Source organism: Phyllobates terribilis, unplaced genomic scaffold (assembly GCF_046119375.1).
Source record: "Phyllobates terribilis strain yellow unplaced genomic scaffold, ASM4611937v1 Scaffold_3__8_contigs__length_932513732, whole genome shotgun sequence".
Lineage (NCBI taxonomy): Eukaryota > Metazoa > Chordata > Amphibia > Anura > Dendrobatidae > Phyllobates > Phyllobates terribilis.
Genome location: NW_027362763.1, coordinates 586,678,129 through 586,695,054, shown reverse-complemented (window position 1 = coordinate 586,695,054; position 16,926 = coordinate 586,678,129). Strand labels below are relative to the sequence as shown.

General features: G+C 40.5%; 1 protein-coding gene across 2 annotated transcripts in view; it reads left to right on the top strand.

Annotated features, from left to right (window-relative positions):
- ARID4B (AT-rich interaction domain 4B) overlaps positions 1 to 16,926 on the top strand; it is a 593,887-nt gene that overhangs the window by 561,672 nt on the left and 15,289 nt on the right. For both annotated transcript variants that reach the window (XM_073671468.1, XM_073671469.1), the window contains 2 exons: positions 1,071 to 1,283; positions 8,450 to 8,596. In XM_073671468.1, coding sequence (XP_073527569.1) covers positions 1,071 to 1,283; positions 8,450 to 8,596 — 360 coding nt within the window. The remainder of the gene's footprint in view (positions 1 to 1,070; positions 1,284 to 8,449; positions 8,597 to 16,926) is intronic.

Sequence of the window (16,926 nt, the reverse complement as noted above, 5' to 3'; positions counted from 1 at the left end):
GTACATTACTTCAATAAAACAGCGCCGGAGTCAGTTCGTGCGCATACCATGATCTCTGGCGCCGTTTTATTGAAGACACTATATGTACATGTGAATTCGCAGACACCGTGTCTTTAAAAAATGGCTCAGGACAGCGCGGTATGCGCACGTGCTGACTCCGATGCCATTAATAAAATTAAAAATTTACCAATAAAAATGCTTGGCCACGCTCGTAGAACGGGTTCACTAGCTAGTTATACTATGTGGAGGACTGTTTGGTGATTACAATTGAAGAATCATAGGGTCACCATTCTTTATCAGGGTGATTGAGGTAGAGGGGTACAGTAGGGTGATCATACCGTGTGTGTGGAGGATTTTACTGTGGGGGAATCATTGTGTTTGGGGATACTTTTGTTTGCTATCTGTATTATTCAAGTTTTTTCTATCCTTTGTTATTACATATTTAAATTAGGTTATTGGGCCATATGCTTTACACTGATCTTACATAACATATTATTCCAATATTTTATTCTAAGATCTATTATTTAAAATGTACTTTGTTCGTGGGACAACCCCTAAGTTTGTTTCCATATGAAAAAGTTCATTGTTATAGTTGATGATAAGGAAAAACTTCCTGAAGTGTAGACATTTCTTTTTTAAATAACGACTTTGTCCAACCTTTTCATTTCGGCCCTCGCTCTATTTGAGTTTTACATCCCTGACTTACAGTAGGATAAGAAGCATAACCAGAAACTCCATTTGCAGACATTTGTTTTAGAGTGATTGTCTTAAGTTGACTTGTCACTTTCTACAAAGAGAAACTTTTACCCTTAGATCCCCAGTCAGAGGCCTCTCACATAGTCAAATTAGATCTCTTGCTTTGCACTGAGGAGGGGCAAACACCCCCGACACATGTTTGGAATGGAGTTTCTGGTTTTGCATCTTATCCTAAGTCATGTGGCAAGGCTCGTTAAAGGGTCGATTGAATTTTAGGATTGCTACATCCAATAGGTGGTGCTAGTTTTGAAGTCCTCTCTGATGAGGCTATTTGTACATTAATAAGCACAGTTATTTTTATCTTCTTTTTTTAGCTAATACCAGTGATAGTGAAGACCTTTCCGGTGGTGAAAGTCTTTCAAAACTCCAGACTTCAAAGTCATGTTCTGGTGTAGCATCAAAACATACCAAAATGGCATCTGGATTGTCTGCTCAAGGAAAATATGTGAAAAACAAAGAGAGAGAATCTTTTCAGAAGGAATATAATGATCGTTTACCTAAAGTGTACAAGTGGAGTTTCCAGTTAAGTATGTATATATTTTTTTTAGTATTAATTTAGTGTACTTTAGATTGTGGCAAATATAGAAGCTTTATAATTAAATGCACCTTTGATGAGGTTAAAAAAAAGTTATAATCACTTTCATCTAGGAGAGGTCAATATGGGATGTTCTTTGTGTGGAGACTGAGTTAGGTGATTTAGTGCATGGAAAAAGTTTCTACAGTTCCCTTTCTTGCTCCTTTTTCAAATGCCTCAGTGCGCTCACCACAATTGTGTGCCCACATCTTCACTGATAGAAGAACCCCTTGTCAATATACACGGCGCTCAGCATAAGTGAGCACACCCCCATATTATCAGTACATTTTATATATATACTGTATATACAGTGCTCAGCGTAAGTGAGTACACCCCTGTATTATCAGTACATTATATATACAGCGCTCAGCATAAGTGAGTACACCCCCTGTATTATCAGTACATTATTTATATATATATATATATATATATATATATATATATATATATATATATATATATATATATATATATATATATATACAGTGCTCAGCATAAGTACAGTACTGGCCAAAAGTATTGGCACCCCTGCAATTGTGTCAGATAATACTCAGTTTCTTCCTGAAAATGATTGCAATCACAAATTCTTTGGTCTTATTATCTTATTATCATTGATCATTTCACACAAAGCTCCAAAAACGGGCCGGACAAAAGTATTGGCACCCTCAGCCTAATACTTGGTTGCACAACCTTTAGCCAAAATAACTGCGAACAACCGCTTCCGGTAACCACCAATGAGTTTCTTACAATGCTCTGCTGGAATTGTAGACCATTCTTCTTTGGCAAACTGCTCCAGGTCCCTGATATTTGAAGGGTGCCTTCTCCAAACTGCCATTTTGAGATCACTCCACAGGTGTTCTATGGGATTCAGGTCTGGACTCATTGCTGGCCACCTTAGAAGTCTCCAGTGCTTTCTCTCAAACCATTTTATAGTGCTTTTGGAAGTGTGTTTTGGGTCATTGTCCTGCTGGAAGACCCATGACCTCTGAGGGAGACCCAGCTTTCTCACACTGGGCCCTACATTATGCTGCAAAATTTGTTGGTAGTCTTCAGACTTCATAATGCCATGCACACGGTCAAGCAGTCCAGTGCCAGAGGCTGCAAAGCAACCCCAAAACATCAGGGAACCTCCGCCATGTTTGACTGTAGGGACCGTGTTCTTTTCTTTGAATGCCTCTTTTTTTTTCCTGTACACTCTATGTTGATGCTTTTTGCCAAAAAGTTCTACTTTTGTCTCATCTGACCAGAGAACATTCTTCCAAAACGTTTTAGGCTTTCTCAGGTAAGTTTTGGCAAACTCCAGCCTGGCTTTTTTATGTCTCGGGGCAAGAAGTGGGGTCTTCCTGGGTATCCTACCATACAGTCCCTTTTCATTCAGACACCGACGGATAGTACGGGTTGACACTGTTGTACCCTCGGACTGCAGGGCAGCTTGAACTTGTTTGGATGTTAGTCGAGGTTCTTTATCCACCATCTGCACAATCTTGCGTTGAAATCTCTCGTCAATTTTTCTTTTCCGTCCACATCTAGGGAGGTTAGCCACAGTGCCATGGGCTTTAAACTTCTTGATGACACTGCGCACGGAAGACACAGGAACATTCAGGTCTTTGGAGATGGACTTGTAGCCTTGAGATTGCTCATGCTTCCTCACAATTTGGTTTCTCAAGTCCTCAGACAGTTCTTTGGTCTTCTTTCTTTTCTCCATGCTCAATGTGGTACACACAAGGACACAGGACAGAGGTTGAGTCAACTTTAATCCATGTTAACTGGCTGCAAGTGTGATTTAGTTATTGCCAACACCTGTTAGGTGCCACAGGTAAGTTACAGGTGCTGTTAATTACACGAATTAGAGAAGCATCACATGATTTTTCAAACAGTGCCAATACTTTTGTCCACCCCCTTTTTTAGGTTTGGTGTGGAATTATATCCAATTTGGCTTTAGGACAATTATTTTTGTGTTTTTTCATTGAAGACAAATTAAATGAAGAGAATACCAAAGAATTTGTGATTGCAATCATTTTCAAGAAGAAACTGAGTATTAGCTGACAGAATTGCAGGGGTGCCAATACTTTTGGCCAGGACTGTACATCCCCTGCATTATCAGTACATTATATATAAAGCGCTCAACGTGAGTACACCCCTGTATTATCAGTACATTATATATGTATATATACAGCTCTTAGCGTTAGTGAGTACACCCATATTATCAGTACATTATATATATGCAGCGCTCAGCATAAGTGAGTACACCCCTGTATTATCAGTAGATTATATACACAGTGCGTGTACCAAAAGTGGGACCGATGAAATTCAGACACTAACCCCTTTCTGACGTGTGACCTAATAGTACGTCATGGTGACTTGGGCCGATTGGATCAATGACGTACCATTAGGTCATATGGCGATCGCTCCCGCACACAAGCGTTGCAGGGCGATCGCCGCCGGGTGTCAGCTGATAGTCACAGCTGACACCCGGTACTATGTGCAGGGAGCGGTCCCGCACCGCTCCCAGCATATTAACCCCCTCAACCAGACAGCAGGAAGATATTTTGGTCATGCGCAGTCCATGACCAAAGTATCTTCTGCATCTGCAGCGCTGACAGCCTGTATAGCACAGGGATGGTGCTCCATCCCTGTGCTATACAGGCGATCAGAATAAAAAATGTGAAAGTCCCATAGTGGAACACAGAATAAAAGTCCAAAAAGTGTTAAAAAATTTAAAAATTGTAAAAAAAAAATAAAAATCCACCAAAAATAAAAATATAATGTACCCATCAATAAATATTATTATGAAAAAAAAAACAAACAAAACAATAAAAGTACACATATTTGGTATCGCCACGTCCGGAACGACCTGACCTATAAAACTGTCCCACTAGTTAACCCCTTTAGTGAACACGGTAAAAAAAAAAAAAAACGAAACAAAAAACAGTGCTTTATCATCATACCGCCAAACAAAAAATGGAATAACACGCGATCAAAAAGACGAATATAAATAAAAATGGTACCACTGAAAACGTCATCTCGTCCCGCAAAAAACAAGCTGCCATACAGCTCCATCAGCCGAAAAATAGAAAAGTTAGGCTGCGTGCCCACTATGCGTTTTTCAAGTGTTTTTTGCCGCGGAATTTTCGCAGCGAAAAGGCTTAAACGCTTAGTAATACGTGCCCCATGGTCCCCAATAATAATCCGCATGTGCTGTGCACATGCTGCGGAAATTTCCGCTGCGGATTATCATTGCGGAAAAATGCGCAGCATGTCCATTAATTTTGCGGACACGCAGCGTGATTGCCACCATTGACTTGCATTGAAACGCTTGATATCCTCATCACTACGTGTGCACATGCGGATATGAAGCGATTCAATGTGCGGATGGTACTCAGGTGTGGAGGACAGGAGACTCTCCTCCAGACCCGGGTACCATAGTACCTGTAAAAAAAAGAATTTTAAATAAAAAATAAAGATTATACTTACCTTCCGATGGCCCCCGGTCTCCTCAGCGATGCGTTCAGTCTCTTGTACGGCTTGCGATGGTCTAAAAGGACCTTCCATGACGTCATTTAGTCATGTGACAGGTCACGTGACCGCTGACGTCGGTGTAAAAATCCGCATGTGTTTTTCCTGCCAGGGAGAAGCGGAAAAAATCAGAATAAAGCGATGCAAAAAAATATTTTTTTCTATAAAATTGCTTTTATTGTGTAAATAAAAGCGCCAAAACATAGAAAAACGATATAAATGTGGTACCGCTGTAAACGTACTGACCCGAAGAATAAAATTACCTTTTCAATTTTACCACACGCGGAACAGCATAAAAAAAAAAACATAAAACAATTCCGGAATTGGTGGTTTTTGTTTATTCTGCCTCTCAAAAATCGGAATAGAAAGCGATCAAAAAATGTCAAGTACCAATAAAAACGTCAACTCATCCATCCTGCAAAAAACAAGCCGTCACATGACTCTGTCTGCCAAAAATCTGGAAAAATTATAGCTCTCAAAGTATGGCGATGCAAAAACTAGATTTTATACAAAAAATGCGTCTTTTAGTGTGTGACAGCTGTCAATCATAAAAACCCAATATGAATCTGGTATCGCTGTAATCGCACCAACCTGAAGAATAAAGTCACCTAATCACTTATACCACACGAGGAATGGCGTAAAAAATAAACTCTACGGTTAGGGTTGGGCTGGGGTTGTGGTTAGGGTTGGGGTCAGGGTTGGGGTTGGGATTTTTTTCAAAAGTTAAAAAAAAAAAATATGATGATGATATGGCAACCAGTGTTGAGTGCAAGTGCTTGCTGCTTGAGTTTGCATCGGGTGCTCGGGTATACACTGAGTATCGCAGGTGCTCGAGTCTCCACCCCATATGCTTCGCGGGCAAAAAAACCTTGCTGGGATTGCCTGCCATGCACAAGCGATCCCCGCATGTTTTTTTTTTTGGGGTGTCTAATAACTGTGAAACATGCGGGGCGGGGACTCAAGCATGTCACTCGAGCATCCGCAATACATGGTGCATACCTGAGTACCCGATGCAAACTCAAGTGGCGAGCACATGCACTCAACACTGGTCGCCATATCATCATCATATTTTTTTTTTTTTAACTTTTGAAAAAAATCCCTACCCTACCCTAACCCCAACCCCAGCCCAACCCTAACCCTAGAGTTTATTTTTTACGCCGTTCCTCGTGCAGTATAAGTGATTAGACGACTTTATTCTTCAGGTCGGTGCGATGGGGGGGCAGAGACTCAAACATGTCACTTGAGCACCCGCGATACCCGGTGCATACCCGATGCAAACTCAAGTAGCGAGCACTTGCGCTCAAGACTAATGATAACATTAGGTCATCATATTGAATAAGTTATCAAATTCTGTGTCTTACCTCTGGGTTCAAAATGTTCACTATACCCCTTGATAAAATCCTTGAGGGGAGTAGTTTCCAAAATGGTGTCACTTGTGGGGGGTTTCCACTATTTAGGCACATCAGGGTCTCTCCAAATGCAACATGGCGTCCGCTCTCAATTCCAGCCAATTTTACGTTCAAAAAGTCACACAGCGCTCCTTCCCTTCTGAACTCTGTGTGCGCCCAAACACTGTATTTTCCCCACATATGGGGAATTGGCGTACTCAGGAGAAATTGCACATAAGTTTTTAGGGTCCATTTTCTCCTTTTACCCTTGTGAAAATAAAAAACATCATTTTTGTGGAAAAAGTTTAGATTTTTTTATTTTCACGGCTCCATGTTATAAACTTCTGTAAAGCACTTGGGGGTTCAGGGTTCACCACACATCTACGCAAGTTCCCTGAGGGGTCTAGTTTCCAAAATGGTGTCACTTGTGAGGGTTTTCCAGTGTTTAGGCATATCAGGGGCACATCCGCTAATTATTCAAGCAAATTTTACATTCAAAAAGTCTCTTCTCTTCCAAGCCCTGTCGCGCGCCTAAACAGTGGTTTTCCCCCACGTATGGGGTATCGACGTGCTCAGGAGGAATTGCACAACAAACTGCATGGTGCAATTTCTCCTGTTACCCTTATGAAAATGCAAAATTGGAGGCTGAAAAACATTTTTGTTGCAAAAATGTGAAAATTTTATTTTTACGGCTCAATGTTCTAAACTTCTGTGAAGCACCTGGGGGTTCAAGGTGCTCACCACAGATCTAGATAAGTTCCCTAAGGGGTCTAGTTTCCAAAATGGTGTCACTTGTGGGGGGTTTCCACTGTTTAGGCACATCAGGGGCTTCCAAACGCAACATGGCGCTCCTTCTCTTCCGAGCTCTGCTGTGCACCAAAACAGTGTTTTTTCCCCACGTATGGGGTGTCTGCGTGCTCAAAGGATATTGCACAACAAATTTTGGGGTCCATTTTTTCCTGTTTCCCCTGCAAAAAATGAAAAAAATTTGGGTCTAAAGTAACATTTTTGTGAAAAAAGTTAAATGTTCATTTTTTTCTTCCACAGTCCAAAAATTCCTGTGAAGCACCTGAAGGTTTAATAAACTTCTTGAATGTGGTTTTGAGCACCTTGAGGGGTGCAGTTTTTAGAATGGTGTCACTTTTGGGTATTTTCTGTCATAAAGACCCCTCAAAGTCAGTTCAAATAAGATGTGGTCCCTAAAAAAATGGTTTTGTAAATTTTGTTGGAAAAATAAGAAATCGCTGGTCAACTTTTAACCCTTATAGCTTCCTAACAAAAAAAAAATTTGTTTCCAAAATTGTGCTGATGTAAAGTAGACATGTGGGAAATGTTATTTATTAACTATTTTGTGTGACATATCTCTCTGATTTAAGGGCATGAAAATTCAAATTTTCGCCAAATTTCCGTTTTTTTTTCACAAATAAACGCAAGTGATATGGAAGAAATGTTACCACTATCATGAAGTACAATATGTCACGAAAAAACAATCTCAGAATCAGGGGGATCCGTTGAAGCGTTCCAGAGTAATTACCTCATAAAGTGACAGTGGTCAGAATTGTAAAATATGGCCTGGTCATGAAGGTGAAAAAAGGCTTGGGGAGTGAAGGGGTTAAGGTCCAAAACAGTTGCTGTAGCAGGGGTACACAAAGTGAAGGTAGACACTGCCTTGCTGCATTATCTGGATACAGTTAAGCAGGGTATGTGCATTTATAGCAAGCAGCTAATATACATTTGTGCTGAAAAGTTTACATACCCCGGCTGAATTTTTCCTTTCTTGGCCTTGTTTAAGAGAACATGAATGCTAACAAAAAAACCTTTTTCTCCACTCATGGTTATTGGTTGGGTGAAGCCATTTATTGTCATACTACTGCGTTTTCTCTTTTTAAATCTTAATGACAACCATTCTGCCGGGGTATATAAACTTTTGAGCACAACTGTAAATATCATATAATTGACAAAAAAGTAATAGATTATTACAGTCCCCATGAAGTGACTGAGTTCACTCCTCTCCCAGGGTTTCAATGGGATGCATACAGAAACGCAACACTGTTTATAGTGATTCTATTTTATTTTGATGGTTTGGGCCTCCAAAAGTATAACAGTTCTATCCTCTAATTATGAAATATTGATGCTCATTTTGTTTAATAAGGGAAATGATTAATAATTTAAACAATTTGAGGTCTTCTAATTCATTATTTGATATTGTTTTCAGCTGACCTGGAAAACATGGCAAGTGTGGAACGCATTGCATTTCTTCAGGAAAAACTTAAAGAACTTCGGAAACACTATGTGTCATTAAAATCTGAAGTGGCTTCCATCGATAGGAGAAGAAAACATTCTAAGAAGAAAGAAAGGGAAGGTATGTCTTTTTCATCATTATCCTCAGCTATTACTTCTTATGATGTTAAACTCTGACCTAGTCTGATCTGATTATAAACCTATCATGACAATGAGAGGAACCATAAATATAATGAAAGGTATCATGACATAGTTTATAAACTGTCAGTCAACAGAATAAGGTCATGTGCACATGGTAAAGTTGTGTGCACGGAGTTGGTATGGTTCTCTAACATAAATCCATATGGCCTCCATTTGGCAATGGGTAGGCTCTCTCCAATGTCACATGTGCTTCAATTCATACAGATTGAAGAGGCTAATGAAAGTACAGTGGAATCCTTATTACAGCTCCATGTAAAACAGTGGGCAACCAGGTTAAGGCCTTAGTAAATGGTGGCTGTGGTCCGCTAACAGTTACTTCAGAACAGCAGTGGTGGTTACCATCTGTTTATGGGCAAATAAAACACTAACCTGTAAAGCCCCGTCACACTAAGCGAGATCGCTGCTGAGTCACGGGTTTGGTGACGCAACAGCGACCTCAGTAGCGATCCCGCTACGTTTGACACTTAGCAGCGATCAGGCCCCTGCTGTGAGATCGCTGGTCGTGTCGGAATGGTCTGGACATTTCTTTGATCGTTGAGGTCCCGCTGGGTAGCCTGCATCGCTGTGTTTGACACCTTGCCAACGACCTTGATGACGACTCAGACACAGAAACACATAGGCGTGCATCGTTATACAGATCGTTACTGGTCGCTGCATCGCTGCTGCGTCTTTGGGAAGATCTGACTGTTTGACATCTCACCAGCGACCACATAGCGACGCAGCAACGATCCCTGACAGGTCGTATCGTTGTCGGGATCGCTGTAGCGTTGCTTAGTGTGACGGGGCCTTTAGTAAATCTGAAATGATTGCGACACATTTGCTACTATTCGAACTGTTGATTTACCTTGGAAACAGACTTTATAGTGTACATTTGATAATAAAATAACTTTCTTTTAATCAATAAAACAATCTAAGTTAAGAAAATTTGTCTCTTGTTCCTCCTCTTCTCCTTACCCACTAAATTGTTGATTCATTGTCACTTCACAGGTAAAATAAGTCACCAAAGTGGAGACAGCTTTTCAGTTTCACTGATAGATCTGGTAATAGTTAACAAAATATTAAAATAGCCCATCATATATTAGTGTGGCTAGGAACTATAAGAAATGTGAAGTTCCCCAAAAATAATAAGAAATAAGGAGTGGAGTATTCCTATAAACAGAGGAAAAATGGAGTAACCATAAACCACCAAATATAATAAAAGCCATATTTTTTATTGAGACACATTAAAAGTTACATGACATATCAATGAGTTCTATTACAGGAAGAACAAAAGGGGAGACCTATCATTATAGGGTATCACCCATGGGAGCATAATCAATTTGGCCCATATAAGAAAAAAGTGTACCTAGAGTAAAATATACCACATCTGAACATACTACACCTCCCCTGCCCAGGAGCTGTGGTATGATCAGACCATGTTCCAGCACGGTCAGACACAGCCATTACACAGTACACAGCAGGGGCACATTAATAAGATTATCTCAGCACAGGACATTTTATTTAGAGCACATCCAACTGTGGAGCTTATTATTAAAATTAACATTGTTTTCAATGTATGATCTTTTCATATTTTCCATGTTAAACTTTCTCAGTAGACTATTGTTACCCCTTCTTTTCCTTTCCTTTTGCCTGCTTCCCAAGTTACATCTTCCCTTCACATTCTTATCCTGATCCTTCCCTTTTCTATTTCATTTTCTTTTCTTTCACCCCTTCCTTTTCTCCCCCCTTTTATCCTCTTTAGTCCTTTTCCATACCTATTCCTTTTTCTCTTTTCCTACAAGCCCTCTTCCCTAGCCCAATTCTCCTTGCCCCCATCTTTCCCTCCTTTGTCCTCTAGGTTTTGGGATAGACATGGTATATTGTATTATTGAGGTTTTATTTTACTGTACTGCAAATATTTTCAGTTCTTATATTGTATTTCGTAATTGCATATTTTTTGGTGTATTCCCTTCCCTTACCTTCCCTTGTTTATGTAAAAATTCCCCTAATAAAAATAATTTGAACAGAAAAAAAGTAAAATTAACATTGTTTGTAGGAAAACCCCTTAATTGTCTGGCGTCCACCTGTGCGTTGGGGGTTTCTTCCCTACCGTCATGAGTACAAATTTGCTCCAGTTAATTGAAAGTCCAGATAGCCATCCATATTCATCAATAGTTTATATGGCTAACGCTAACGAGGCTGGACAGTTACTAAGGAAGAGAAGGACATTGTCCGCATATAGTGCAATTTTTTATGATGATTCCCATAGCCAAATCATTAAATCCCTACAGAAAGGTGAATTGCCGCAACCAACACTTGTTTTGCAATAGAAAATAATAATGAGGATAATGGACATCCTTGCCTTGTGCCTCTTTGCAGCGGGAAGGAGTTTGACATGAGGCCATTAATCTGAACTTTCGTCTGTGGGGCTGAGTATAGGAGGTTAATCGAAGAAGTGTATCTTTCCCCAAAACCCATGTGTGACATTGTGTTCCATAGGAAGGCTCATTCAACCCTATCAAAGGCCTTGGCCGCATGTAAAGATGCTGTTGTCTTGTATTGATCAGGGTCTGAGGGATGTTGTAAGTTTAAGAAAAGTCTACGGATGTTAACTTCCGTTGACATATTGAGCATAAAGCCAGGCTGGGCTTGGTGAATAATCGATGTAATCACTTTGTTCAACCTATTTCCTAGCAGTTTTGCTAAGATCTTAATGTCAACTGTGAGCAGTGAAATATGACGGTAGGACTCCGGCAGTAGAGAATTCTTTCACTCTTTTGAGATTACCACAATTGTACCCTCGTTCATTGATGGCGAAAACCTACCCTCGAATTGTGCATGGTTAAATACGTCGAACAGCTGGAGGAGAAGAACCTCATTATATTTCTTATATATTTCCGCTGGCAGGCTGTCCTCTCCCGGGAATTTGTTATTTGATAAGGAGCTTAAGGTATCTTCCAGAGAAAGAGGTCCATCTAGATATTGGGATTCTGAATCTAATAGTCTAGGGAGAGAGAGAGGAGAAAGAAAGCCATCAAGCGCCCTCACAGTGGGTTTTGTCTTTGAAGTGTACATATTTGATGAAGAGCAAAAGTAACCCCCCCAGAGGAATATCTCATGTTGCCAATATATGAGGACCTCCGCTGCGCCCTCGTTATTCTGGCAAGTCTATGGCCTGCTCTCTCTCCCCCTCTTCATAATAAGTCTGTTTGGAGAAGAATTGTTTGTTAGCCACCTTTGTGATTAAATTTAATCTGTCAAAAGGCAGACATATGAATACATAAGCAGAGCACCAGTTAAAACCCTTCCCCAAAGGTCCGCCCCGAAGCAAGAGCATATCATTTTGTCAGAAATAAAAATAAAGATAATAAAAGAACCACAGCACGGATTTCATCAACAAAGGTATCATTTTACTCAGTGTAACGGCGCCAATCTAAAATTGTATGTGGTTTACTAAGTACAATCCTGCTGACAGGTGCGCTTTAAGGGTACTGAAGCGTTTTGTATATACTGCATCTCCGCCTGCACTTCCTTCATTAAAAGTTTTTCAAATCTTGTAGAGGATGATTTTACCCCATTAACTTCCTTAATTAATAATCCCCTCAAGTAGACTTTCATAGCCTCATAAACCACAGGTATCGACGCTGACCCCCTGTTGACCTCAAAAAACTTTAGGAATGCAGCTGTCTTGCGGAAGGATATTCTGCTAGAAAGGGTTAAATTTCCAAGAGCAGCGCTCAGATTTCTCATGATCAAGGAGAGTCAACGTCGCCTTAAGTGGGGAGTGGTCAGAGAGACTACAAGGAAGATACCCTATTGTTGTAATTGCCCTTGCAGCTGCGGAGTTTCACAAGACCAGATCTATTCGAGACAGTGTGCCGTATACCGCGGTGTAGCATGAAAATACTCTGTCCTCTGGGTGGCGCAGTTGCCAGTGGTCTAAGAGAGCTGTTTTTTTTAGCACTTTACTAAAGGGGGTGGATCTCTCTCTTGTCTCTGCTAAACCGGCGGAGACTCTGTCAAGCGAATGGTGTATTATACTATTAAAATCCCCCAATACTATGAGAGGATAGCCAGGGACCTAATATTAGAGGTTGGTGTGTTTTCATGGCATCAAATATCACTTTCCGTTTAATGTGGTCTTTCATCCCCTCTGACATTCCATGACTGGAGTCCTATCTTTTTAGGCATTGTAATTATTCCCATCTCAGATCCAAGTCTAACAGATTTAACTATATGAGGGTATGCGACACGAAGGGATGAGGAGAAGGGAGCCCAGACACTAGGGAAAGGGGGAAGTGGATACCTCCTAGGCTGATCTGCAATCACCCTGTCTCTCCTACCGTCCCTATATTGGTTACTCACCCATCGCCACACAGGAACCTATCCCTGTATTTCCCTAGGGCTTGCCCCTAGATAGGGATGGGGGGGTGAGCGCTAGTCGATCCCACTGACAACTAAAGACAGCAAGGGGAGACAGACACAGGGTAAGTAGCTTAGCTTGAGTCGACTTCAGAGAGATGGCACACACGTCCTCTTAGCACCAGAGAGGAAGTAAGGACTGCACTTGCTCCAAACCTTCACACGGGGTCATGTGAATATCACCGGCACCTCCCTCTAGCAAGATCCAGTATTTAAAAAACCACTCCCTGGGTTTCAATTAGCCGGAGGGAGGTAGCCGCTGGGTCCTAGTGTGAAACAGCTAAGAAGGTGTCTGTAATGCCAAACGAAGAGATCTTCTGCAACCAACTGTAGGACTACTGTTTGTCACTTCTGACACACCTGTAACAGTTGATCTACTACCATGTTTTACCGAAATTAAAACCTACCCAGAAAATAAGCCCCAGCTTTATTTTTCAGGAGTTTTGGAAAATGCTTGAAATATAAGCCCTACTCCAAAAATAAGCCCTAGTTACAGTCAGAACCTATGTTAGGGGGAGTCAAAGGGCCCCCACCCTCTTAGGGGCCCCAGCGTTTATGGGTTTAAAATGCTTCAGGACCTTTGGTGACTTCATAGTCATGTGACCATGATGTTACCAAAGGTCTCTTATCTGCAGGAGTCTAGAGGGACTGAATAGGACACGGGCTGGTATGCAGGGCCGGCATTACAGGGAAGGGAGAGCAAACTGGGCAATTCTCAGGACCCCTATTCTCTTAGGGGCCCCGAGAGTTTCATTTATGTGACCATGATGTCACCAAAGGTCTCTTACCTGCAGGAGCTAGAGCTGAAGAGAAGTCAGGCTGGTATGTATGTGCAGTGTGTGTATACATGTGTATGTGCAGTGCTTTTGTGCGATAGATAGATAGATAGATAGATAGATAGATAGATAGATAGATAGATAGATAGATAGATAGATAGATCTATATATACAGTACAGACCAAAAGTTTGGACACACCTTCTCATTTAAAGCTTTTTCTGTATTTTCATGACTATGAAAATTGTACATTCACACTGAAGGCATCAAAACTATGAATTAACACATGTGGAATTATATACTTAACAAAAAAGTGTGAAACAACTGAAAATATGTCTTATATTCTAGGTTCTTCAAAGTAGCCACCTTTTGCTTTGATGACTGCTTTGCACACTCTTGGCATTCTCTTGATGAGCTTCAAGAGGTAGTCACCGAAAATGGTCTTCCAACAATCTTGAAGGAGTTCCAAGAGATGCTTAGCACTTGTTGGCCCTTTTGCCTTCACTCTGCGGTCCAGCTCACCCCAAACCATCTCGATTGGGTTCAGGTCTGGTGACTGTGGAGGCCAGGTCATCCGGCGTAGCACCCCATCACTCTCTTTCTTGGTCAAATAGCCCTTACACAGCCTGGAGGTGTGTTTGGGGTCATTGTCCTGTTGAAAAATAAATGATGGTCCAACTAAACGCAAACCGGATGGAATAGCATGCCGCTGCAAGATGCTGTGGTAGCCATGCTGGTTCAGTATGCCTTAAATTTTGAATAAATCCCAAACAGTGTCACCAGCAAAGCACCCCCACACCATCACACCTCCTCCTCCATGCTTCACGGTGGGAACCAGGCATGTAGAGTCCATCCGTTCACCTTTTCTGCGTCGCACAAAGACATGGTGGTTGGAACTGAAGATCTCAAATTTGGACTCATCAGACCAAAGCACAGATTTCCACTGGTCTAATGTCCATTCCTTGTGTTCTTTAGCACAAACAAGTCTCTTCTGCTTGTAGCCTGTCCGTAGCAGTGGTTTCCTAGCAGCTATTTTACCATGAAGGCCTGCTGCACAAAGTCTCCTCTTAACAGTTGTTGTAGAGATGTGTCTGCTGCTAGAACTCTGTGTGGCATTGACCTGGTCTCTAATCTGAGCTGCTGTTAACCTGCGATTTCTGAGGCTGCTGACTCGGATAAACTTATCCTCAGAAGCAGAGGTGACTCTTGGTCTTCCTTTCCTGGGGCGGTCCTCATGTGAGCCAGTTTCTTTGTAGCGCTTGCTGGTTTTTGCTACTGCACTTGGGGACACTTTCAAAGTTTTCCCAATTTTTCGCACTGACTGACCTTCATTTCTTAAAGTAATGATGGCCACTCGTTTTTCTCTACTTAGCTGCTTTTTTCTTGCCATAATACAAATTCTAACAGTCTATTCAGTAGGACTATCAGCGGTGTATCCACCTTACTTCTGCACAACACAACTGATGGTCCCAACCCCATTTGTAAGGCAAGAAATCCCACTTATTAAATCTGACAGGGCACACCTGTGAAGTGTGAAGCATTTCCGGTGACTACCTCTTGAAGCTCATCAAGAGAATGCCAAGAGTGTGCAAAGCAGTCATCAAAGCAAAAGGTGGCTACTTTGAAGAACCTAGAATATAAGACATATTTTCAGTTGTTTCACACTTTTTTGTTAAGTATATAATTCCACATGTGTTAATTCATAGTTTTGATGCCTTCAGTGTGAATGTACAATTTTCATAGTCATGAAAATACAGAAAAATCTTTAAATGAGAAGGTGTGTCCAAACTTTTGGTCCGCCACACAATTATCCGTTTGTTAGGCAATATAAGCAGAAAAGGCAGGCAGCACTCCTAAAAGGCTTTGGTGAGAAAAATATGGACTTTAATCGCCCATATGGTTTGGCAACGTTTCGGTTGTAACCAACTTTTGTCAAGAGATATATATATATATATATATATATATATATATATATATATATATATATATATATATATATATATATATATAGATATATATATATATATATATATATATATATATATATATATATATATATAATATAAAAAAGGCAAACAGCAGCACAAGCAAACAAACAACTTGTAAATGGGTCAGGTAAATACCAAACCTTCTTACATATGAAAAAAATAGTAGAAACAGCACTCCAAAAATAGATGATTTATTAGCTCAGCAAGAGCTGTGGCAACGTTTCAGCTGAATACAGCCTTTTTCAAGCAGAAAAAGGCTGTATTCAGCCGAAACGTTGCCACAGCTCTTGCTGAGCTAATAAATCATCTATTTTTGGAGTGCTGTTTCTACTATTTTTTTCATACATATAGATATAGATATAGATATAGATAGATAGATAGATAGATAGATAGATAGATAGATAGATAGATAGATAGATAGATAGATAGACATAGATATACAACTCCTGGCAAAAATTATGGAATCACCAGAGAATGTTCATTCAGTTGTTTAATGTTGTTGAAAAAAAGCAGATCACAGCCATGGCACAAAACTAAAGTCATTTCAAATGGCAACTTTAGGGCTTTAAGAAACACTAAAAGAAATCAAGATTAAAAATGTGGTACTCAGTAAGGGTAATTTTTTTCAGACCAAGCAGAGGGAAAAAATTATGGAATCATGAAAAACAAACACACAAAAGAACACTCCAATACATCACTAGTATTTTATTGCATCACCTCTGGCTTTAATAACAGCTTGCAGTCTCTGAGGCATGGACTTAATGAGTGACAAACAGTACTCTTCATCAATCTGGCTCCAACTTTCTCTGATTGCTGTTGCCAGATCAGCTTTGCAGGTTGGAGCCTTGTCATGGACCATTTTCTTCAACTTCCACCAACTTCAGTTTTGTGCCATGTCTGTGATCTGCTTTTTTTCAACAACATTAAATAACTGAATGAACATCCTCCGAGCCCGGTGATTCCATAATTTTTGCCAGGGGTTGTATATATAGATATATTTAGATATACACTGCTCAAAAAAATAAAGGGAACACTCAAATAACACATCGTAGATCTGAATGAATTAAATATTCTCATTGAATACTTT